This window comes from Talpa europaea (genome assembly GCF_964194135.1).
Source record: "Talpa europaea genome assembly, chromosome: 1".
NCBI lineage: Eukaryota > Metazoa > Chordata > Mammalia > Eulipotyphla > Talpidae > Talpa > Talpa europaea.
Window position 1 is genome coordinate 79,274,970 of NC_140073.1, and position 24,155 is coordinate 79,299,124.

Sequence of the window (24,155 nt, forward strand, 5' to 3'; positions counted from 1 at the left end):
CCTAATATCTAGAGTTCTGTCTCCTGTCCTGTCTCGGCCTAACTGGATAGATTATAGTTGTGGAATATGGAGAAATTTGCTAGACTCCAGTATCTTTTTCAAGTTCCTTTGGATCCTCTTCAACTGAATCAGTAGTCGTCTTCTGTGGATGTAAGTTTGAAATTTACCTTCTTTTAAGCATCACCCCCCCCAATCCCCAGGTTTTGTGCAGCCTTAAGATCCTCACACCCTCCGTCACACAGCTGGTGAGGGGTGGAAGGGGGGGCCATATGCTCACGCATGGGTGGCCCTTCGGTGGGTGGCATGAGGGAGCACTCCAGGTGCGGGAGGTGGAGCGGCCTCACTGGAACCTTAGCACAGCCTGCCAGCTCTGCCAAAGCGGAGATGGAGAACACTTGAGCAGCATTTTGCTCACTGCCCCAGTATTAACAGGGCAATCACGGAACAATCGATGCCAAAGGAGATGGTGATGTCCTTGCTTCTGTAGCTGCTGTCACAACCTTGATGTCTTTAGGCTAATGGCTGTTTGCGTCTGTCTTCAGCTCCTGGTACAACCACTTTCTACTGTTCACTTCTGGGGTTAAGTAGTGCAGGACTCTGCAAATAAGGTGTCGCTGTCCAAATGTACTGTACCGGCATAGAGAGCACTGCTTTGTTTTCCACTGTTGTAGAGAAAACTAGGGAGAACTTTATTTTTCAATAAATTTTTCTTGTGTGACAGGTGGAAGTGATTTTTGGGGGAAGGGGGCTGGGGAGCAGGGTCACCTACGGAACAAAGCTCGGCCACTGTCCTGCTGGTGTCCACGGACCACATTACATCGTTTTGAAAGTGCTGCAAATGCTGATGGGAAGGTACGTTTAAGGAGTGGAAGGGGCAAGGTTTTCCTGTGGGGTGAAAGTTCCCTACACACATCACCAGGAACCACTTCAGAGCACTTTCTGCCCTACATTCACCTAGCAGGGAGCTGAATTTGTGGATTGCTGGCCTTTGAATTTTTTTTAGATAATTGTGTACTATATCAGAATGTTTCAAAGTCGTTAAGAATGTACTAGTAAGATAGTCCCTAAAAGGCTATCTGGGGATCTATTAGACCTGGAACAGGGCCCCCCCTCCCACCCCCATGCACACAAGGGGTGAGTCTGTGCCCACACGGGCTTATCTGGAGGCCCAGGCTCTGAGGCCCGCAGGGCACCTGCCCACTGCCCATAGCACACCACGTGGGTGGTACCCGTAGTGTTTGGTGGGACACACAAGTGTCATGCACTCATTGTTTGTAAGTGTGCTATACAGTAGCCTCCCCGGTGTCAAATCCAATGAGGAAAACTTCAGGGGAGAAAAATTGAATCTTGCATTTCCTAGACTTTCCCTTGTACCAAGTGGCCATCCCATAGAACACGCAAGATGCTTGGAGGAGGAGCCTCACCGAAAGCATCAGAGTGAAATAAGGTCAGTGACCTCTTATGACAAACCACCTGAAACGGGTGGGTGAGGTGGCACAGAGGCAGGGGTGAAGCCTGGGGCACAAGTGGGCACCTACCCCATTTGGGCCTCTAAGCCCATCACCATGGCATTCGAGTCTCCACTCACACTCCCTGTGCCCCCCCCCCCACTGCAGCCACCCCACCCCAGCCTTCAGCCACAACAGAAAACCTGCCAGTGACAACTCTCCAAGAGAACCTCACTGTACCATACAAAACAGGTAAAGGTGTTTATTGGTCAGACACTGTCGCCGGGACAAGCAGCAGTGCTAGAGGTACAGAATGTTGTGTTCGGGGGGGACATCTTGGTGGACTCTACACCGAGCATTACATAAACTGAGAACATCTGGTCCTTACAGAGGCGTGCGCCATCTCTAACGACCGTAATGTGCCTTTACCACTTAACACAGCATATAGATATATGCGTCTAAGGATAGATTATATAATTATTTATTACAAATAACTGTAGTTTCGCATGTCTCAAAAATGGATCCTTTTTTTACATGTATGTTCGGGTTCTCAATGTTCAAGAAAGGGTCATGTGCTTAGCTCATCCATGCAAAGCTCCTACATGTATATCACTAAGGACTTTAAAAATAGAATGGTCTCCTTTTGAACAAACCTGTTTAGATTTAGGTTTAGTAAAACAGTATGAAACTAATGAAATACATTGATAGAAATTAGGAAGTGATCTATACTGATGGTTCTGGGTATGGAAAGGGTCTTCCCTTAGAGGCTGCCAGGAGAAAAGAGGGGGGCGCCCAGAGGAGGTGGGTCTGGTCAGTCGCTGTCCATTCCAGGCCGAAAGCACCGCAGAGCAGCTTTCTGCCAAGCAGAGATCTTATCCTACCCACGAGGCTCCTTACTCCAAGAGATTCAAAAGGTCATTGCCGGCTGGAGATGGGGCAACCAGTCTCCCCTCCTGTGCGCTGCCCTCATGTGTTTGAGGGGGAGCCGTGCAGACCCACCTGCTGGGCAGACCTCCTTCCCATGAGCACAAATGTTCCAGAAAAGAAATTGGATGTTCAGGTAAATATTGGCACCGTCTGCCTGTGTAGAAAACCTCTCGTCCTGCGCGACGGAGCAGCTGGTTCTTGCCCCACTCACTCAAACATCTCGTAGTGGCGTGTCTGCCTCACCCTGGGCACCATGTCGATGAGGAGTCTGCAAGGACCAGACAGATGGCCTTTCAGTATATACACACACACGAATTAGCATAAAATTCACCCTCCTGAAGGGCACAGACCAGTGGATTTTAGTAGATTCCTGGTTCTATCAACCACCATCTCTAAAAGAAACCCCAAATCTGGTCAATCCCTATTCTCCCCTCCCCACCTCCTCTGGCAACCACTAAATCTACTTCCAGGCTCTCTGGCAACTTCCTCTAAGTGAAATTATTCCACCCATGACTGACTTCTTTCACTTGTCATAATCGTTTGGAGGCTCATCCATGCTGTAACAGGGATCATGCTACATTCCTTTTATGACTGAATAACACTCCACTGTAGGACTTGATGTCATAGTTACCCAGCATCTCAACTATTTCCAAAGTGGTGGCACTGCTTTGGGGATCAGACGTAGGCCACAATGGTGATATCTCTGAGACTTAACCCCTAGGCCACCAGGGAGGCCTCCAAGACAAGAAGAGTTTTAACATTTAAAAGCTCAGGACTTTTGAAATAGTTTTCCCAAAAGCCCACTCCAGCCTGGATTTCAGCTGTAGCCAGTGACACCTGTATACACTTCCTCAGTGTTGGGGCTCAGTGCGACTCCTCTGCACTGACAAGTCTGAAAGTGGGGGGACCCAGAGTCAGGCCACTCCCCAAAGCTGCCTACCTAGTACATTGTAACTGTAGAGAAAGGAGGGGTACAGGTCTTCAAGGACGAAGGGATAAAGACAGGACTGTTCAGTAAATTATAAAGCCCGGCACCAAAAAGGAGGCCTCTCTGACCTACAGCCTACGGCTTTTGTCAAAGTCGCTGCCTCACTTCGGTGTCAGTCACAGAATATCTAATCCCTGGCTGGGAACTTTTCCAGTTGGCTGGCCTCACCCAAGTTCAGAAGGGTCAAAGGTAGGGGACGTGACTGTTGGCTAGAAAAGGCAGCCCTTCTGGCTGCCAGGGAGGCAAAGATGAGCTCAGGCCCTTACTTGACGCCGTAGGCAAATATGGTGAGGCCAATGAGCACGCCGATGCTGCCGTCCAGATACCAGACTGCTGCGTTATGCTTGAAGACCTCTGCACTCAGAAGAATGGAGAAGCCCATGACACCCCCCACCAGGGAGTTAAATCCTGAAAGAGAAGCAGAGACATGGCAGTGTCAAGGGAACTGTCTTCACCACCAAGAAAACTACCCAAATGTTCCACATTCCAGAGCACACACAGGAAGGACGGTACCCTCTCCGAAAGAGGTAACAGCCACCACCTGAGACACCTGGTCAAGTCTGCTCCAGTGTCACTAGAGCCATCACCCTGTCCCCTTCTCACACAGCATGTGTCACTGACCCTCTCTCCCATGCCCACCAGAATGCAGGCCCTTCCATCTCTCTGGAGCCCGCAGGGTCCAGGACAGTGCCTGGCCCACAGGAGGTGTTCACACACGTGGGGACTCAAATCTGTTGCATGTTTGCTGGGCACTGTACCAAGCGGGGGATATTCTCAATCCTCTAGAGTCAGATTAGTATCCTCTTTTTACATATAAAAAAAGTTAAACTGAGTGAGGTTAAATGAACTGACCAAAGTTATGCAACGGAGAGGGGAAGGGCTGGGTTTCTACCTGAACCCACATTCTTTTCCCACCAGAGCCTCCTTGAGTCACCTGAGAATTTTCACTCTCCAGGAAGAGAAGTGCAATGTCTACACTTAACTGTTTGCAGAATGACTATGAAAACAAAACTGCAGTTCATAGACACCATCACCTTTCATGTCACTTCATTTGGGACCCTCTCAGGAAGGTGAGGCTTTGGAGCGGCTCCCAGGGGTCTCGCTGTGGCGCAAGCCACGTTTCTCACCTGCCTCAGGGTCATGATGACCCAGCAACTGGGCTGCTTCGGTCCCAGGGCACTTGCGCCTACATAATCCATACCTCTTCTGAACTCCAAACATTAGCCTTAATCCACTGTTACCTCCAAAATTCATTCTCACCACCCCTCACCTGCACTGCTACAGTAGCCTATTCACCACCACCCCTATGTGCCTCACAATCCACCAGCAGCAAGGGAACACGGGGATCTTGGGAAGTAAACAGCCAAAACCAAGAGAAAAGCTGCCCAATTCCGAATACTATCCCAACTCTGCATCTGATTGGCCCTGCCTGCTTCTCGACCCTCACCCTACTACTCGCTGCACTCCTGCTACAGGGCCTCTGGACTCACCACCCATGAGCCTGTGCCTCTCCTCCTGGGTCTCCTATGACTGCCTGCCTACCCCAGTCCCACCTTCCTATCCCCTTGTCCTCACTGCTACTCCACTTTTCTTGATAGTTCTTCACTTTACAACCTAATTTTACCATTTTTCTTTCTACAAACCTCTCTCCCACTAGAAATGTCAGCTTAAGGATAATGATTTTGTCTTCCTTACTGTTTTCCAAGTCCCAGAGCAAGGCTGACACTTTTCATGAACTCTGTGGAGACTGCCACCCACCAAGAGGGGCTTTGGAGTGTGACTTGGGCTCCCCAATCCTTTCGGAGGCCCTTTTTGCAAGGGTGAATCCTTACAGCTTAATTTTACCTAATAAAGGGGAGATGGGCTTGGAAAAGCAAACATTGGCATTTTCCTCCCACCTAGAAGTTGTATCTGCTAAGGACCAACCCAGATAATATGGTGGGGGGACCCCGGGACTGAAAGATGTGCCACGTGGGGACTCTACATGCCCTCCCATGTCTATCTGGCCAACCTCTCCCACATCCACTATCACTCACTAGGACCACCTCTGCCAGCCAGTCTGATACCGAGCTTTTTCCAGGTGTCCTGGGGGGAAGGGGAGGGCTGAAGCAGTGACTGCAGACACTCAATATGCAACTAGCCCTGGTCTCAAAGCCAGTACTCCATGTCTTCTTTCTACCTCTAACCCTGCAGGCAGCCTGGGCCCTTGTGGAATCTGTTTCTGTGGTTCCTCCCTGCTCACTCACCTCTGCACAGTGAAGAAATGAGCCCAGTGTACATTCCATCTTCACTCCGCATGCAGTTCATGTGGCCGACTCCTAAACCCTAATGTGATTTCAGAGCACAGCTGCCCAGCTGCGGCCACAATGTTTCAGCCGAGTCCTCCTCCGCCCCTTGCGTAGCACACCCTGAAACGTTCCTCTCTCCACTCCGTCCACAGTCATGGCCTCCATGCCTCCCAAAGTAGGGGGATGATGTCCACTCTGAAAAGGGTAAGACTGTCTCCCTTCTGTTTCTCCCATCTCAAGGTCATACTTCCCATTGTGCGAAATGGTGTTCACCCTCTCACCTCTGGCTGTCTTGAATCCTGTTCTAACAGGCGCGATCAAAACCCACAACCCTTTTAAATAAAAATCCACCAAAGCATCAACAGAGGCCACTCGTCTTGTCATGTTACCTGGGTTGAGGTTCACTTCTCTGGCATTCTCAAAGTTTGGGGGTGGGGAGGGAGATTTTGTTTTGGAGTGGCTAAAAGAGACAAAGGAGGTGGCCAAATGCCCCAGGCTTTGTCATGGGCACAAGCGGAGCCCTCAGTTTAAGGGACGCTCAGAAATGCTGAATGTGCATGAGGTTCCCCCGTCAGCCACTAGAGGGCCACGCAGCTCCACCGAGTCACCAGCCAAGGCCAGGAAGCAGGCTCCTGGGAGTTCACAGCTGATGGACGCCTGGCACCTCCACCTGTTTCCAGAAGAAGCCTCCCACCTGCTCAGCTCCTCTCACCTTGGGTTATGACGGAGCCTGACCTACCGCAGCTTTACCTCACCAGCCTGCCTGGGAATACTGGCACAAATGAGCACAGGGACTGGAGGACCAGCTCGTGTCTGTTCCGCCTCATCCTTCAGAGCCTTCCTGGCCACGATCATCCCACATGAAGACGCCTGAACTTACAGCCTCGCCCAATGTAGGACACCTCTGGGGTTTGGTCACCACCGACCCAGACCTACATGCTGGGTCCTGTCCCCTCAGTTCAAAACACAGAGCTATTGTAAAGAATAAATGCTGCTCTCCATTTAAGAGCATAAAACCATGTCTGAGTGTGTCCTGATTTGAGCCTCCAGTCAAGAAGTCTTAGGTAAACACTCTATAATTAAGCACATTTTATACAGAAAATTGCTTTTAAAAGTTTTTCATGTGCTTGGAAATCATTATAGACTCTTGGTAGTTAAGAATCGTAAGGGTGTGAGAGGACTGAGTCCAGGTCTCTCAACTGTGAAGTTTCTGGCCACCTTGGAGCCCAGGCCCGGTCCCTAGTTCCGTACACAGCCCAGGCACCTTTTCACAGTCTTCCTGTTCAACTTGTACTATTAACTTGTTGTGCAAAACCATTTTGCCTTAAATAATACAAAGCCAACTGCCTGGTCCTGGTGTTGACTGGGGATTCAAACTGACCAAACCGAATTAGACGAGACTTACTGCACTAAGGAGCACACTGGAAATCTGCCCACAGCCTGCTGTGCCCTTTCTCTGAAGATGTGCTTCCTGACTGTAAGGGCAAGATCCAGCCACAGAGGCCCCGGGGAGTCAGCCTTGACCCAGTTCACACACAGCTCCAGCGTGGGAAGCAGCCACCCGTGCTGGGACAGGTAAGACCCGCTCCCAGAACTGGCATGCTTCGTGCAGATAAAAGCATTTGTCTCACCCCCATCCCACCCACCACCCTGCTCTGCCTCCAGAGGGGCATTCCTAGGGGGTACACTCCAGAGTTGGTCCTCAGAGAACCCACAATATTAATGACAGTCAAAGCTGTCCCCCACCCCCACCCTGCCCCTCCGCCAAAGTGAGGGAAGAACAGAGAGGAGATAATTACAGACTGTTCCCTAGTTCTGCTAATCAATGAATGAGTAAAACTAGGATCCCAGACAATACAATTAGCAGGAGGCTGTAATTACTGCAGCATATTTTGCTGACACGCCCACCAAGCAAGGGCTTGCAGAGCATGCTAATCCCCCCCCCTGCCCCCCCCGGGGTCCGGATGGCTAACAAGCTTGGGGAAGGGGGTGATGCCCTTGTTCTCTGCAATACGGTGCTCTCTTCTCTCTCTCTCTCTCCACGGCCCATCTATTCCTGAGCCCTGCCAAGTCTTAACATTTCCTCATGTCCCTCCAAGTCCGCCACCACCACCTCGTTCCCTCCTAAGCTCCTGCCTCCCTCTCCTCCACCAAGACACCAGGAGCGTCTTTACAACATCCATCATGTTACCTTGTCTATTTCAATATTTAGCGAACCATCCAAAATCCCTACCTTTCCCGAAACTCCTGCATGCTCTGCCTCTGCCCTCAGGAGGGCTCCCCACATGCCCCTTCCTCACACACACCTCACGCTGCTCTCCCCAGGCACCCCGGGCTCTCCTGTGACCACATTCCCATGGACAAAAAACCCTTTCCTGCCTCCACCTGTTTGTGAAACAATTTTCACTTAGTCTACCCACTTCTTCCTGTTTCAAATGCTGCTGATGTGTTTAAAAATCATGAAGTCCAAAGGCATTTCACTGGAAAAACACATTGTGGGGACTGTCGCTAAACACCACATAAAATGTGTAGCTGTAACAGTGACGCCTAAATAGAAAGTCCGTACCTGGAACATCTATAACATTAAGTAAAAAATTAAGTCGGGACAGAGGGCCATTATTCTAGAAGGGGGTCAAGCCCACAGTTGAGGGTGGGAAGGGGGACAGACCTTAGAGAAGGTCTGATTTCTGGGTCCACACTCAAGCTCCCAGTGAGCGTGTGTCTTGACTGTGGACAACTGAATAATTTTTTTAAAAAATCGGACATTCTGGGCCTCCCTGGAGGTGCACGGAGTTAAGTCTCAGCACGATGAAGCTTTCCGCAGCCACTGCAGCACGAGTTCGATCCCCGGCCGGAGAGCTGACCCACATGGCGCAGCAGACCTCTCCTGACTCGCCCGCTGCTCCCTCAGCAGTGTATTTCAGTAGATCCGCCTGTTCTGTTCCCCACTCTGTCTTTGGTGAATCCTCTCACCCCCCCCCATCCCCGCATCTCTGGTCTACACCCCAGCTCTTGTATGTATAATTAAATAAATCTTAAAAAAAAAAAATCCAACATTCTGCCAGCCAGGGAACTTTGTGACTTAGGAATCTGTGTGGGGACTAAGAGAAGACCCCCTGGATTCACCCAGAACCCAGGGAAGCAGTGCTGACCAGTGCTAAGTGGTGCCTCCCCTAGGCCTCTCCTCCCACTCCTCAACCCCCCATGTCTCAAGGTAAGTGAAACGGGGGCACACAGCACACAGCTGGAGAAGCCACATCCTCGGCTCCAGTCAGGCCTAAAGGGCCCCCGGCAGAGCCGTGTCCCTGAGAGAAACAAGAAGGAACCTCAAAGGTGGCAGGAAAATCCACACATAAACACCCAGTGGCGCAGGCCAACGCAGACTTCAGCTCTGGCACAATCACCCCCTTGCTGGCTGTCCCTAAGGAAGACACCGTGGTCAAAGGAGGCACATTCTTTTTCAGGTTAGAACTACCAGAACACAAAAATCATGGTGAATGAACTTCTTCCCAGATAGGACGGAGCCCTCTCCCCGGGCCAAGGTCTGGCAGAACAATATATTAGGATTGGCTTGAGGGAAACTACCCACAGATTCCTGCTATACCTGCCTGCTGCCATCATTCTCATGGGACAAACAGTGTCCGTAGACTCAGCTCTGGTAGGAGTTACGCATTTGCAGCAGAGGGGTCATTCAACTATGTTGCAGCCCCACCTTTGGGGACCAGACAGGATTGTCACAGCAATAGGACAGACACCTAAGAGGGGAGATTCTGATTCAGCATTAGCTTGGCAGGCTGGAAGACCAGCACACTTTCATGCCAACCTTCATCAGGAACTAGCTTCCCAGCAGGTGGCACCAAGCATCATGCCTGGCACACAGGAGCTCCATAGAAACTCCTGGTCTGATGCCACTGCAGCATTATGCACTACAGCAGCAAATGGAGGTACTGATGTCAGCTCTATCCTGACTTATCCCAGAAAGGAGGAAGACAACCTCAGGGTTCATCCTGGAACTTGGGGAGATGGACTGGGTTTCTTTGCAATGTGATACACACAGAGGGGCTTTCATGTTGCTTGACAGAAGAGCAGGCCAGAAGAGGGCTCAACCCTAGCAGCTGATCTTCTACTATTTAAAAAGCTCTGTTTTCATATAGGCTAATGGATGCACAACCCAGGGAGAAAGACTACACTGAAAGGACAGATATTACAGCAGAATCTGCTGGAAGTGGCCACTGAAGAAGGATTTTAAGTTGATCCAAATGGCCCGTGGGAGCAGTGGACACTGCAGGGTCCCCTTCCCTCGTGTGACACAATTATGATCCCTCGGATTGGCCATGCAGGCAGCACCAAACCTCAGTGTGTGTCACATGGACTGGGGTGCTGGTATAAAAATTGATTTCCTGAGCTACACTTCAAACCCCCAGAATCAGAATCTTTAAGGGTGAGGCCCAGGAATCTGTTTCTGATAAGACACTGCAAGCAATTCTGATCTTGCCCATAGTAGGAGTCAACTGCTAGCATGTCAGATCATAGAATCCCCAATCTTTGGCCTTGTCCACACATGCACACAGGTGATGCTACTCCCAGGGCAATTGATTAAAAAGCTGGAGTCTCTCTTGCCTTCCCAAAAGACAGTAGTGGAAACTCAGGACCAGGAGTGGGGAACAGGCTGAGCTCAGTCTCAGGGCAGAAACATCCCTTAGACTTCTGCCTGCCTGCCCCTTCAGTGCAAAAGTCCCACTCCACATACAGTGGGACATCAGCAGGGGGCAGGATCAGCCATCAGTCAGCACCATGTCATCAGGCTGCACTGCTTGGGAGAGAAGGGCCCTCTTGACAGCCATCCCTATGTTCACAACAGAGCAGCAACCCATGCACCCCTGTGTTCATGTATTTCACATAGGAGAGAACTTGGCAAGGTTTGGGGACCAAAAGTGTCTCTTCAAAAAGTAATCCAACAATCTGCTCTACTTTGTGCACCCACCACATTGCTACTCCTGACCCCCTGCAAAGTACACAAGCTCAGGGATGAAAAAGAAAACAGAGAGAGGGTGAAATTTTCAAGTTTCTTGTTCAGGTGCCAGCAATAATGTGCAGACTGAAAGGCACTTTGCATATTAACCCCCGTCTCTCTCTCATCCCCAAGGGCAAGAAGCTCATCCTGACCCATGTAGACAGACAGGGACTTTGTTATCTGGTTTGGGTTTTTAAGCAGTGGACACATGGCTAATTTCCCCCAGGAAACTCCAGTCATTGCAACCTGAACTCCCAGGTGAGCGCCTCACTGGCTGGAGGGGAAACAGGCATGGAGAAGCCGCGAAAGAAATATTTATGGGGGCCTCTCCGGTGGCACAGCGGTTAAGCGCTGGGTTGCGAAGCTGCCCGCAGCCTCTGCAGCACCAGTTCGATCCCCGGCTGCTCCCGGGCCACCGGAGAAGGGTCCCACATGGCGCGCAGACCTCTCCTGCCGCCCGCTGCTCCCCTCAGCAGTGTACTTCGGTCCTTCTGCCTGCTCTGCTCTGGCTCTGGTGAATTCTCTCACACTCCCGCGCTTCTGACTGTACCCAGTGCTTGTATAAATAAATAAAAATAAATAAATCTTTAAAAAAAATATTTATGGGATGTGAAAAAGCCATTTCCTTTTCACTTACTCCAGCAAGCACTTTGTGCTTCATGATTAAGAGGCCAGGACACCCCAGGCTGGAGGTCAGGGGTAGAAGTGATTCATGAAGGTTCTATTAAATTCCCAGGCACAAGACATCTACCCTGATATGGGAACCCTGAGAATCATTCAATGGCATAGGGAGAAGAGGAGGGTGAGGAGCAGATTCGGAATTATTGACCTCTTCTACAAGACAAGCAATTAAAAGAGACCCAAATAGCATCTCCCCTTACAGTGAGCTCAGACGCCTGAGATCAGGCACACTGGCCTTACTCACCATCTGTTATGAGTGCCCTGCTGGTCAGAACCTTCCCCAGCATAAACTTCAACACGGCCAGGGTGCTGCACAGGATCCCACTTAAAATGGAAACACTGAACAGGAAATCATCCTACAAGAGAAAGTGACAGATTTTAACAGTTCATCTCCTGCTAGAGCAGGTTATCTGCACACCACTTGTCTTAAAGCTCAAATCAGGTATGCCACCACCAGGTGGAAGCACATAGCTTGTTTTCACGCCTCAATTTCCTGTGTCACTGGGAACTGAAAAATGATCCCAAAATAATCCTGTTGTATATTTACTTAGGAGCACGTTGGGCATTTTTCTTCCTGTAGGAGACCCCCCCTTCCCATTATTCTGTACAAATGGCTAGTAATCATTGATCAACAACACAGCTGGTCAGAATGCTAAAAGCAATGCCTTCTCTACATCGAATGTGCCACGGATAAGTCACAAAGCAGCTGATTGAGAATTTTGGAATTCTCAGACCACTAGTCTGAAAACACTTCCGTGTAGAGCCAACTAAATTTGCCACTGGGTCAATTGTGGCTGGAGCTACTTATAACCATACTTATTCTTTCAATTCACACAAAGCAACTGGAAGTTCAAATATAGTCTTCAAGGTGGGGAAAAGGCATCTATAAATATAGCCTACTATTGACGTTATCTTAACACTTCCTTCAAGTTGTTACCTTACCTTTGCAAGCAAATGAGTCACATGCAAACATGCAAAAATGAGCACCACCACCCCGTGACATCAGGGCACCTCGAGCTCCTGCGTCAAGCGCCCTGTGTCACTCCCAGGAGACACTCTCTAGAGTTTCTGATATTATAATGCAACTGTCAGCAGTAATCTGATAAAGTAGCTATATATACATGCAAGGAAATAGGACTCCTTAAGCATTTTATTAAATTCCCCACCCTAGTGACAGTAACTGGAAAGAGAAAAAAAGCCTGTTTTTCTGGGTTCAAATCTGAACAAAGTCATTAGAAAAATCAGTTCAATGGAAACAGACCGGCATGGCATGAAAGCATCTTCTCACAAATCAATGGTTGTGGTGGTTTTAACTTCCATCCCCAAGGCTGAGCTCAGTTCCTCCCTAACCCATTTAAGTGTGGGCTGGCCTTTGTGACTTGGCCCTCAGGTATGGAGAAGGAAAAATAGTAACCGCAGTGGAGAAGCCCAATGGACATTACCTTAGCATAGTGACCAAGATTCCTGACCACTGCTAAGTTACACTGAGATCACATGTCTCCTGATACAACCAGAGATCACCTCTGCGGTGTTCACAAAATACCCCTAACCTCAGCTGAATAGTGAAAAGTCATCAAACAAGTGCACAAATACATAAGTACTAACTTCTCTTCACACATGCCAAAGTCATGAGATAAGGAACAATGCAGACTGGAGACTAAGGGGATCCGAGGACTAAATGCCACAGTATTCCAACTGATCCTGGAATGGAAAAAGTTCCTGAAGGTGGAAAACTGGGGAGTCAGAATAGATCCTAGAGTTTTGTCAACAGTGTTGTCACCTCATAGTTTCGGTAAAACCTACAGTCCCTGTGAAATGTTAATATTAAGGTAAGCTGGAGGAAGAATATACAGGAAATCTCTACTATTTTTGTAGCTCTTCTATATTAAAAGTGTCTCAAATTTTAAAACTTTTAAAAAGTAATCATCCTCACAGATGTTTCACCGCCTCAAATTATTGGTAAGGACCAAACCTGGCTTCTTGACAGGTCCCCAGTCCCTATATGAAGCTACCCTGGGAGGACCCCCAAATCCAAGTCCCTTTGGTGGAGGGATTCAGCCTAATTATGGGAGATGGTACTCACACGCAAAAAAAAAAAAAAAAAAGCAAACATGAGAAAAGAATCACATCTACATAGACCCAGGTGGTGATGAGATTCAGAAAGTACAAACTGGGAGACCACAGCAGCCCATTCACCCAAAATTTGGATTCTTAATTCTCATATTGCTCACCCCATCCTTAAAGCCTTTTTTACTCATTCAGTCTCTGTAATAGCCTATCCCTAAATTTCCGGAGATTAGAAAAGTCCGTGTTCATCCTAAACAGACCCTAGGAAGTTGGGGTTGAGCTGCTCCCAGTTCCCACATGCATCTTGAGAGGTGGTCTGCTAGTCCTGGTCACTGCTGAACTGGGGCTTGGCTGGCAAAGAGATGCACCAGCAGGCCTTGGCTCAAGTCTAGCCTCCATCACTCGCTGGGAAACAGAGCCAAGCTCTGGACTCTCTGTTCTCTCTTCCAAAGACAGCAGGGTGACAGCCACAGCGCAATTTACAAAGGAAGCAATGACTGTCAGAAACCCAAGCACAGTACTCCTGCACCAACACATTCCACCCAGCAGCCACCCCAGAAGTGAGTGGTGACAGGTATATAAGCATTCCTATAAAAGATACATGGGACTTGTTACCTAGAAATAAGTGGTGAAATGCAAAGAAATATAAGAGTCAATGACTGTGACAATTGTGGCTTATCAAAGGTGTAGGAGTACTTGGGACCTGTCCCCTTCACCTTAGATGTTTCATCTTAGAGATGCTCTCCATGGCATGGGTGGTTCTGAGGTCCATATCTGGGAGGATCAGGGCATGAGGATACCAATGTAATAAGGTGAGAATATTGTAGCAATAATACAATAACACTAATAAAGTCAGAATGCTGAAATAGAAGCCTCACGTCACAGCTATGTGATAGGACGAGTCTCCCTTCTTGCTCCCTTCTCTTGCTTTTCTTCATCTCCACATGTGTAAAATGGAGAAAAGAGCACATTCATCACTGCTCTTGGCTGTGTGCTGTGTCCACAGAGCTCAGCAGGAACTATTTGTGGAATTCCCTCCATGGATGGTTCAGAGTCACAGTGGGCCACCTGAGACTCTGTGAGATCTGCAAGGTAGAGGTAACATGGCAGCCACTTGTCCCTGCAGGCACAAGGCAGCTGCCCCCACACATGTGCTGCATGTCCATTCTCACGCACTGGAGGCGGGTTAGCAGCCCCACCACAGCTCCTCCAGCTGTCCAAGTCTTCCGTCAGGCATGTGTGCTCCTTCCTGCAAAAGGCACTCCCTACTTCCGCAGGTCACCTGTGTCACCAAGGCTGAGACAATGAAGACCAGCTGCGAGTTTCAGTCCACCCACAGGATATCAACTCTATGCCCAGGTTTCCTTCCTGCCAGGCCTCCCTGCTGGCTTCAGGCTCAATCCCAGATTCTGGGGCAGCAGCCTGACAGCAGCTTCTTCCTCAGCCTCCCCCTTCTTGCATCAACCCCCTATTCTGTACCATGTAGCATAGTCCTGCTTCTCTGCTTGAACTGACATACCACTTCATAAGGGAATTTCAAGTGCTTAAATGGTTCATGAGAAAATGCCACATCTGAATGTGGAGAAGCCAGTATACAACACAGGTTTCCTGTCCATGGATTTTTTTCTACCAACCACCCTGAGCTCCGGGGATCAGCTGCCTTCCCAAAGTCTGATAGAACAGTGATTGTGGCTACCTTGAAGCCTCACACAAACCTACAAGACTTTGTTCACAATTGTTGATCGGCCTTTGAAAAAAAATAAACTCTATAAAGAACACAGAGAGGCCCCAGACTGTTACAATGCCTCTTCTGAAGTCCTCTGTGATGACCCTCTGTCCCACCGTCCTCTCCCCACACAGCCACCACATCTAGCAGGAGTGTGTCCCGAGATACAGTCACCATCGGGCTGCTGCAGACATCAGTGTCTGCCATGGGCTGGAATGCAGACATCGAAGCTCCAACCCAAATGCCATAGCACTTGGAGATGGAGCCTTCGGAGGTAAATAGGTTTTTGGTTTAGATTAGGCCATGAGGATGGGGCCCTGATGATGGAATTATATCCTTATAAGAAGGGGGAAAGATCTCTCTCTCCACCCGCCAGGCAGTGATAGAGGGAAGGACAGGTAAAGTCACAGTGAGAAGGTAGCCATAGGTGATCCAAAGAGAGATTCCCACCAGATACCAACCCTGCTGGCACCTCATCTGGGAGTTCCAGTTTCCAGTACTGTAAGAAATTCCTGTTGTTTACAGGCCACTCACTCCGTGGCACTGTGTTATGGTAGCCCAAGCTGACTAAGACAGTTGAATAAAAGAAGCAGTTTCTAATAGGATATCTTACCGAGAGGCAGGCAGGAAGCCAGAGCAGACATGGCTAATGAAGAAAAATTGCAACCTGCATAGATAAGCACCGCTACTGACTTCCCTCAGAGTGCAGTCACACCCGTGGTGCCTCACTTCATTCTCATATCCAAGTCGAGCAGACATCTGACAGATGAAGAAACAGATACACAGAAGCTAAGTGACTTGCCCAGTGTTACTCAGCTAGTGGCAGGACCTGGATTTGTTCCCAAATGTAAACTGTACCAGAGGCCTCATCTACAGTCTTGTCATTTTCTCTCATGTCACTGAACTGTGGACTTTAAAAACAGAGAGATAGTCATCTCCTTGGCAGGTACTCAGTTTCCAATGTTCCCAGCATAGGGACCTGATGATTTCTCACAGTTGAATCACCACTGAGTGGGTAGATCAGGGCAGAAAGGCTCAAGGGAACTAGCCACTTACTCAGAAGCTAAAGATAAATGTAACAAGTCTCGAATAATTTCCTTTAATTCAATGTCTTTTCATTATAGTGTTGACGAGAAAGAAACAGTCCAGCCAACATCAAACATGATATTATTCAAGGAACTGCTTTCATCATACATAAGTTTCACTACAAGTTGCAGTTTTCAAGACTCTATTAAGGATGTTTAGTGAAGACTTACTGTGTAGGAAAGTAAATGGGACATAAATTACTCTGTGCTCCTGTGGTGGAGGCCTTTCATACCCATCTCAAAGCCTGAAAAGAGTGATACCGTTCACCACACGGAAATTAAAATATGTGCAGGGAGTGGGTTATGTACAAATGCAAACTAGGAAAATATTATTGCAAAGGGTTATCTCCTTAACATGTAAAGAACTCCTAAAACCCTTAAGAAAATACTAATAGAAAACAGGTAAGGGACAACTAAATTAAAATGAATTTTTAACATATGAAAGGTGCTCAAACTCTCATAAAAAAAATGACAACCAAAACTACAGAAATATTTTTCACTTAATCAGACGTGTTATTAAAATGTTTTCTTCCATGACAGACACCATGAAGAATATAAAGGAAAGTCACAGTCTGGAGGGGGGGAAATTGCAAGGCATGTTTGTTAAAGGACTTGCATCTAGAATATATTAGGGAATTCTACAACTGATTAAGAAGAAAACAGATGACTCAACTAAGAAAAAAAAAATGAACATAAGAGTTGAACAAATACTTAACCAAAGATGTAAGTCTAACAAATAAGTACATGAAATAATAGCCAGTATCTTTTAATCAAGAGGGAATTGTAAATCAAAACTGCAACAAGATATTATGACACATCCATTAAAATCAGTAAGATTGAAGAGTTCCTATCAAGCGTCCTGAGGATGCAAAGCAACTGGAACATTCATGAAATGTAAAATGGTACAGCCACTTCCCAAAGCATATTGGCTGTTCCTTATAAAAGTTAGAATTTGATCCCCGGCAGGTCAGGGAGCTACCCACATGGCGTAGCAGACCTCTCCTGTATCACCTGCTGCTCCCCTCAGCAGTGCATTTCAGTCATTCCGCCTGTGCTGTCCCCACTCTGTCTCTGGTGAATCCTCTCACCACCCCTATATCCCCGCACTTCTGGCCTATGCCCCACCTCTTGTATGCATAAATAAATCTTTAAAAGAAAAGTTAAATAGATTCACCATTGGAGCCAGCAATTCTAGTAATAGGATTTATGTAAGAGAAATAAAAATCAAATTTTCACATAAAAATCTGCACATGAATGTTCTTAGGTGCTGTTTTCATAGTAGTCAAAAAAAATGGAAACAACTTCAATGACCAATAACTTGTGACCAGATAAACAAGTTGCAGTATAGCATAGCGTGGAATACTGTTCAGCAGTGAAAAAGAAAGAAATCCTGAAACACTCAACAAGAACATAGCTGAATTATTTTGTTTTGAATTCTCTAAATATGACAATATAATTAATTATACTAGATAAAATATATTTAAAATACAAGTAGGTATACTATAACTAATGTATGATTTTCTTTCTAATTAAGATGACAGTTTATTCAGATTATGAATTTACTATAACTTCACTGTAGTTATCCTATTGCTAAATCAATTATATTTTAAAACCATGTTAAAGGTTTTAAATATCTATTTACATATTTGTATATGTATAGTGAAATGAATACATACAAAGCTATATCAATAGGTCATTTACTGCAAATTTTAAGTGACTAATTTACAAAGGAATAAAATTAGAATTTGGATATTTTTCCTATAAAGTGGTTTTATATACAGATGACTAGTGGCCACCAAGTTAATCTGCTAATTGTTGGTGATTCTTGACTAGTCTTAATTCATTTTCATTACTGTTTTTAAATTGTATTACATTTTAATGTTATTGTTATAACACGGGTTTACATCACCATATATGATCAGAGGTATAGCCTCACACCTCTTCAGATGTATGTTAGCACTACACCAAGACACCCCTAGTCCTCCACCACAGTCCACTGGGCCTCCTCCACTCGTTGCTCCCCACTCTCCACCCCACTCTCAATTTTGCAGTAAGATTTCTAGGATCTCTTTTGGTTTGGCTTTTGTCTGCTCTTTTGTTTTGTTTCTCTATATTCTACATGTGAATGAAATCATCCAGTACTTGTCTTTCCTCTTCTGAGTTATTACACTTAGCATAATCCCTTTCAGTTCCATCCATGTTGTGGCAAATGTAAAAGCTCATCATTTTTTATCACTGAGTATTAGTCCACTGTGAATATATCCCACATCTTAATCTTCCCATTTGTCATTGGGCACTTACGTTGTTTCTGTACATGACTGCATTTCAAAAGCATTATGCTAAGTGAAAGAAGGCAGACACGAGAGAGACAAATGATTTCATTTATATGACATTCTAGAAAACAATGCAGACAGAAAGCAGATGAGTGCTTGGGGAAAGAAGTCATTAATGACTGCAAAAGTATTTTAAAATTTTGGGGGTGAAGTATTCTATATCTTCATCATGGTGGTAGTCTTGTGACTGACTATACAGCTATCAAAACACACCAAATTACAGACTGTAGAAGGGGTGGATTTTATTACATGTACATTTGATCTCTTTTTTTTTCATTTTTTTTCTTTTGGTCTTTTTTATATTTTTAATTTTATTTTTATATTCCCCATACAATTGCGACCCCCTTATTTTGACCCCATCCCTCCTTTCCCCGCCCCCCCACCTCCCATAGAGTGTCTCTGGTTCATAGTTGTTGGTTGATTTTGATATTTTCTTTCTTATAGTTATTCTTTTTCCTGGTCCCTTAAGTTTTCTAGATTCCTGCAATGAGTGAGACCATCCGGTATTTTTCTTTTTCTTTCTGGCTTATTTCGCTGAGCATGATCCCTTCCAGCTCCATCCATGTTGCTGCAAACTGCATGTGTTTATCTTTTTTGAATGCTGATTAATATTCCATGGTGTATATGTACCACATCTTCTTGATCCAGTCATCTATTTTGGGCATTTGAGTTGTTTCCAAAGTTTAGCTATTGTAAATAGTGCTTCTATAAACATAGGCATGCAGGTGCTCTTTGGAATTGATGTTTCTGTGTCCTTTGGGTAAATACCTAGGAGTGGAATTGCTGGATCATATGGAAGCTCTATGTTTAGTAGGTCCAGAAATCTCCACACAGCTCTCCATAGTGGTTGGACCAGTTTGCACTCCCACCAACAGTGCAGAAGAGTTCCTTTTTCTCCACACCCTCGCCAACATTTGTTGTTGCTAGTTTTTTAAATATGTGCCATTCTCACTGGTGTAAGATGGTATCTCATGGTAGTTTTGATTTGCATTTCCCTGATTACAAGTGATGTTGAACATTTTTTCATATTCCTGTTGGCCATTTGCATTTCCTCTTCAGAGAAGTTTCTTTTTAGCTCTTCTGCCCATTTTTCGATTGGATTATTTTCTTTGTTGTTGTTGAGTCTCATCAGCTCTTTGCAGATTTTTGTGATCAATCCTTTATCATTAATGTTGTGTGCAAAAATGTTCTCCCAGTTGATGGGGTTTCTCTTTGTTTTTGTTATTGTCTCTTTTGCTGTGCAGAAGCTCTTTAATTTGATGCAGTCCCAGCTGTTTATCTTTGCCTTCACTATCACTGCTTTGGGTGATGTGTCTGTAAAGATGTCTTTGATGTGCAAAGCACGTAGTGTTTCGCCTATATTTCCTTCAATGTATTTTATGGTTTCAGGTTTTATGTCTAGTTCTTTAATCCATTTTGAGTTGGTTTTTGTGTATGGTGTGAGGTAGTAGTCAAGCTTCATTCTTTTGCATGTAGCGGCCCAGTTTTCCCAGCACCATTTATTGAACAGACTTTCTTTGCTCCAATGCATATTCTTTGCTCCTTTGTCAAAGATTAGTTGACCATAAATCTGTGGGTTTATTTCTGGATTTTCTATTTGATTCCATTGGTCTGTGTGTCTGTTCTTGTTCCAATACCATGCAGTTTTGATGATTATGGCTTTGTAGTATAGCCTGAAATCTGGGAGTGTGATGCCTCCATTCCCTTCTTTTTTTTTCAGGAGAGCTTTGGCTATTCGGGGTTTTTGGTGATTCCATATGAATTTCATCAATAATTGTTCCATTTCTTTGAAGAATAACATTGAAATTTTTATTGGAATAGCATTGAATCGGTATATTGCTTTTGGTAGGATGGCCATTTTAATAATGTTTATTCTTCCAATCCATGAGCAGAGGATGTCTTTCCATTTTTTTGTATCTTCTTCTATTTCTTTTAACAGTGTTTTATAGTTTTCTTTGTAAAGGTCCTTTACCTCTTTTGTTAGATTTATTCCCAAGTATTTGATTTTTTTTTGTTTCGATAATAAAGGGGATTTTTTTTTCATTTCTTCTTCTTCAGATTTATTGTTAGTGTATAGGAAGGCTTCTGACTTTTGCATGTTGATTTTGTATCTTGCCACTTTGCTGAACTGATTGATGAGTTCAATTAGTTTTTCTATGGAATTTTTGGGGTTCTCTATGTAGATTATCATATCATCTGCAAATAGTGATAGTTTGACTTCTTCTTTTCCTATTTGGATTCCTTGTATGTCTTTCTCTTGTCTTATTGCTCTGGCTAGGACTTCCAGTATTATATTGAAAAGCAGTGGTGAGAGTGGACATCCTTGTCTTGTTCCAGATCTTAATGGAAATGCTTTCAGCTTTTCACCATTGAGAATGATACTGGCTGTTGGCTTGTCGTATATGGCCTTTATGATGTTGAGGTATGTTCCTTGTATCCCAAGAATTTCAAGGTCTTTTATCATGAATGGGTGTTGCACTTTGTCGAAAGCTTTCTCGGCATCTATTGATATTATCATATGGTTTTTATATTTCTTTTTGTTGATGTGTTGGATTATGTTGATTGATTTTCGGATGTTGAACCATCCTTGTGTCCCTGGAATGAATCCTACTTGGGGGTGGTGAATTACCTTATGGATACACTGTTGGATTCTGATAGCTAAAATTTTGAGGATTTTTGCATCAGTGTTCATTAGGGAGATTGGCCTATAGTTTTCTTTTTTTGTGTTGTCCTTGTTCGGTTTTGGTATTAGTGTAATGTTGGCTTCATAGAACGTGTTAGGTATTATACCTTCCTTCTCAATTTTTTGGAAGAGTTTGTGAAGGATAGGCACCAATTCGTCTCTGAATGTTTGGTAGAATTCATTTGTAAATCCATCAGGTCCTGGGCTTTTGTTTTTGGGGAGGTTTTTGATTACCATTTCAATTTCACTAATTGTAATTGGTCTGTTTAGGTGTTCTATTTCTTCTTTATCTAGCTTTGGGTGATTGTAGAGTTGTAGGAATTTGTCCATCTCCTCTAGATTGTTGAACTTGTTTCCATATAACTGTTCATAGTAGTTATTAATTATTCTTTTGATTTCTGCTGTGTCCGTTGTGATTTCTCCTCTTTCATTTATTATCCTATTTATTTGTGCTTTCTCCCTTTTTGCCCTTGTGAGCCTGGCTAGGGGTTTATCTATTTTATTTATTTTTTCAAAGAACCAGCTCTTGGTTTCATTAATCTTTTGGATTGTTTTTTTAGTTTCGATCTCATTTATTTCTGCTTTGGTTTTTATTATTTCTTTTCTTCTACTGGTTTTGGGGTTTTTTTTGTTGTTCTTTTTCTAGATCTTTGAGCTTTGAGATTAGGTTGTTTCTTTGAGTTCTTTCTTGTTTCTTGATGTGAGCATCTATTGCTATATATTTTCCTCTTATTACTGCTTTTGCTGCATCCCATATATTTAGGAAATTGGTGTCCTCCTTGTCATTCAATTCAAAGAATTTTTGAATTTCTTCTTTTATCTCCTCGTTAGTCCAGTGGACTTCCAGTAGTGTGGGTTTCAATCTCCACGAGGTAGGAGAGTACCTTGCCTTCTTTTTATGGTTTATTTCTAGTTTGATGCCTTCATGGTCAGAAAAGATGGTTGGTATGATTTCAATCTTGGTGTATCTGTTGATGTTTGTCTTGTGCCCCAGTATATGATCGATCCTAGAGAATGATCCGTGTGTGCTTGAGAAAAATGTATACTCAGATTTTTTTGGGTTTAGTGTTCTATATATGTCTGTTAAGCCCAAGCACTCTAGATCCTTATTTAGAGCTTTAGTTTCTTTACTTATTTTTTGTCTTGTTGATCTATCCATTGTTGATAGTGGTGTGTTGAAGTCTCCCACTACGTATGTGTTTTCTCTGATGTCTGTTTTCAGAGATGCCAATAGTTGTCTGATATATTTTGGTGCTCCTTAGTTTGGTGAATATATGTTAATAAGTGTTATTTCTTCTTGAAGTATTGTCCCCTTGATCATAATGTAATGACCACTGGGGTCTCTTTTTATCTTTTTAAGTTTGAAATCTGTTTTATCTGATATGAGTATAGCTGTTCCTGCCTTCTTTTTTGTTCCATTTGCTTGTAGAATTGTTTTCCATCCTTTAACTTTGAGTCTATTTTTATCTTTTGTAGCTAAATGTGTTTCCTGGAGACAGCAAAAGGTTGGGTTTTGTTTCTTAATCCAGCCTGCAACTCTGTGTCTTTTTATTGAAGAGTTTAGTCCATTTACATTTAGAGTTAGTATTGATATGTTAGCATCTGTATTTGCCATTGTGTTTGTCTTTCCTTTGATTTTATTTATTTATTCTTTTAATAACTTTCTTTGGCCTTCTTTTGTTGTTATTCGTCCCTCTGAGGTTCTGGCTTTAGGACTCCTTGTAGTATTTTTTGGAGTGGGGGTTTAGTCGTAATAAAATTCCAGAGTTTCTGTTTGTCTGGGAAGGTCCTTATTCTTTCTTCAAAGAGGAAGGAGAGCTTTGCGGGATAGAGTATTCTTGGTTGGCATCTATTTTCTTGGAGTTTGTTGACTATGTCCCTCCACTCTGTCCTTGCCCGTAGTGTTTCTTCAGAGAAGTCTGATGTCAGTCTGATTGGTTTCCCTTTGAATGTTGTCTGTTTCTTCCCTCTTGTTAGTTTCATTATTTTTTCCTTGTCTTGGATTCTTGGGAGCTTTACTATTATGTGTCTTGCTGTATTTTTCCTTTTGTCATGGAAGTTTGGTGTTCTTCTTGCTTCTTGTATATCAATTTTCAGCTCCTTCTTCGCGTTTGGGAAGTTCTCTTCAATTATATCCATGAATATTTTCTCTGTTCCTTCATCTCTCTCCTCTCCTTCTGGGATTCCTATAACTCTTATATTTCCTTTCCTCATGGAGTCAGATAGTTCCCGAAGTCTTTCTTCGGTCTTTTTCCTTCGTACTTCTCCTTCCTTTTCTGTTTTAGTTCTTTTTATTTCTGTGTCTTCAAGAGTACTTATTCGTTCTTCCATTTCATCTATTCTGCTTTCATTGCTTTTCCCAGAGTTCTTTAGCGTCTCCATTAATTCTTTGATCTCCTGCATTTCTTTTACTTCCCTTTTTAGGGACTCAATTTCATTCTTCTGGTCATTAATTATTTTCCCCTTATCATTGTTTTCCTTTATGACTTCTGTCAGTTTTTTAATCACAGCAATTTTAAATTCTCTATCTGGAAGGCTCAGAAGTTCTTCCAAGTTACTGTCGTTGCAATCTGGTAGATGGTTTTATTTTTGCGGTGTGCTTTTTTGCTGAGGAGTTGCTGGGTTGCATGTGGTTTTTCTACTCCCTACTGCCTGTTTTCTAATTTGCCGTATTCCTTGTGACACTGTGTTGCTGGTACTGGCCGGCATCTTGGGCGACCTTCCCAGCTCACCACTGGCTCCTCTGGGGACCTTCTGCTGGGTTCACAAGTCTCCAGCAAAGAAAGGTCCCTGCTGCAAAATGGCGATGCGGGAACGCGCTCCCTTGCATGCCCGGTCTGCCCCAGCGGTGGGTGCTGCTCCCCTCTGGGCTGGAACTGCAGGCTAGAAGGCGCCCGGCATGGGCAAGCCTCCCA

General features: G+C 44.9%; 1 protein-coding gene across 1 annotated transcript in view; it reads right to left on the reverse strand.

Annotated features, from left to right (window-relative positions):
- Positions 1-2,582: 2,582 nt before the first annotated feature.
- Positions 2,583-24,155, reverse strand: part of TMEM163 (transmembrane protein 163) — a gene marked incomplete at both ends in the record, with an annotated part of 232,271 nt that continues 210,698 nt past the window's right edge. Inside the window, 3 exons of the mRNA XM_084255855.1 lie at positions 2,583-2,643; positions 3,630-3,771; positions 11,591-11,702. Of these exons, the coding sequence (XP_084111981.1) occupies positions 2,583-2,643; positions 3,630-3,771; positions 11,591-11,702 (315 nt within the window). The remainder of the gene's footprint in view (positions 2,644-3,629; positions 3,772-11,590; positions 11,703-24,155) is intronic.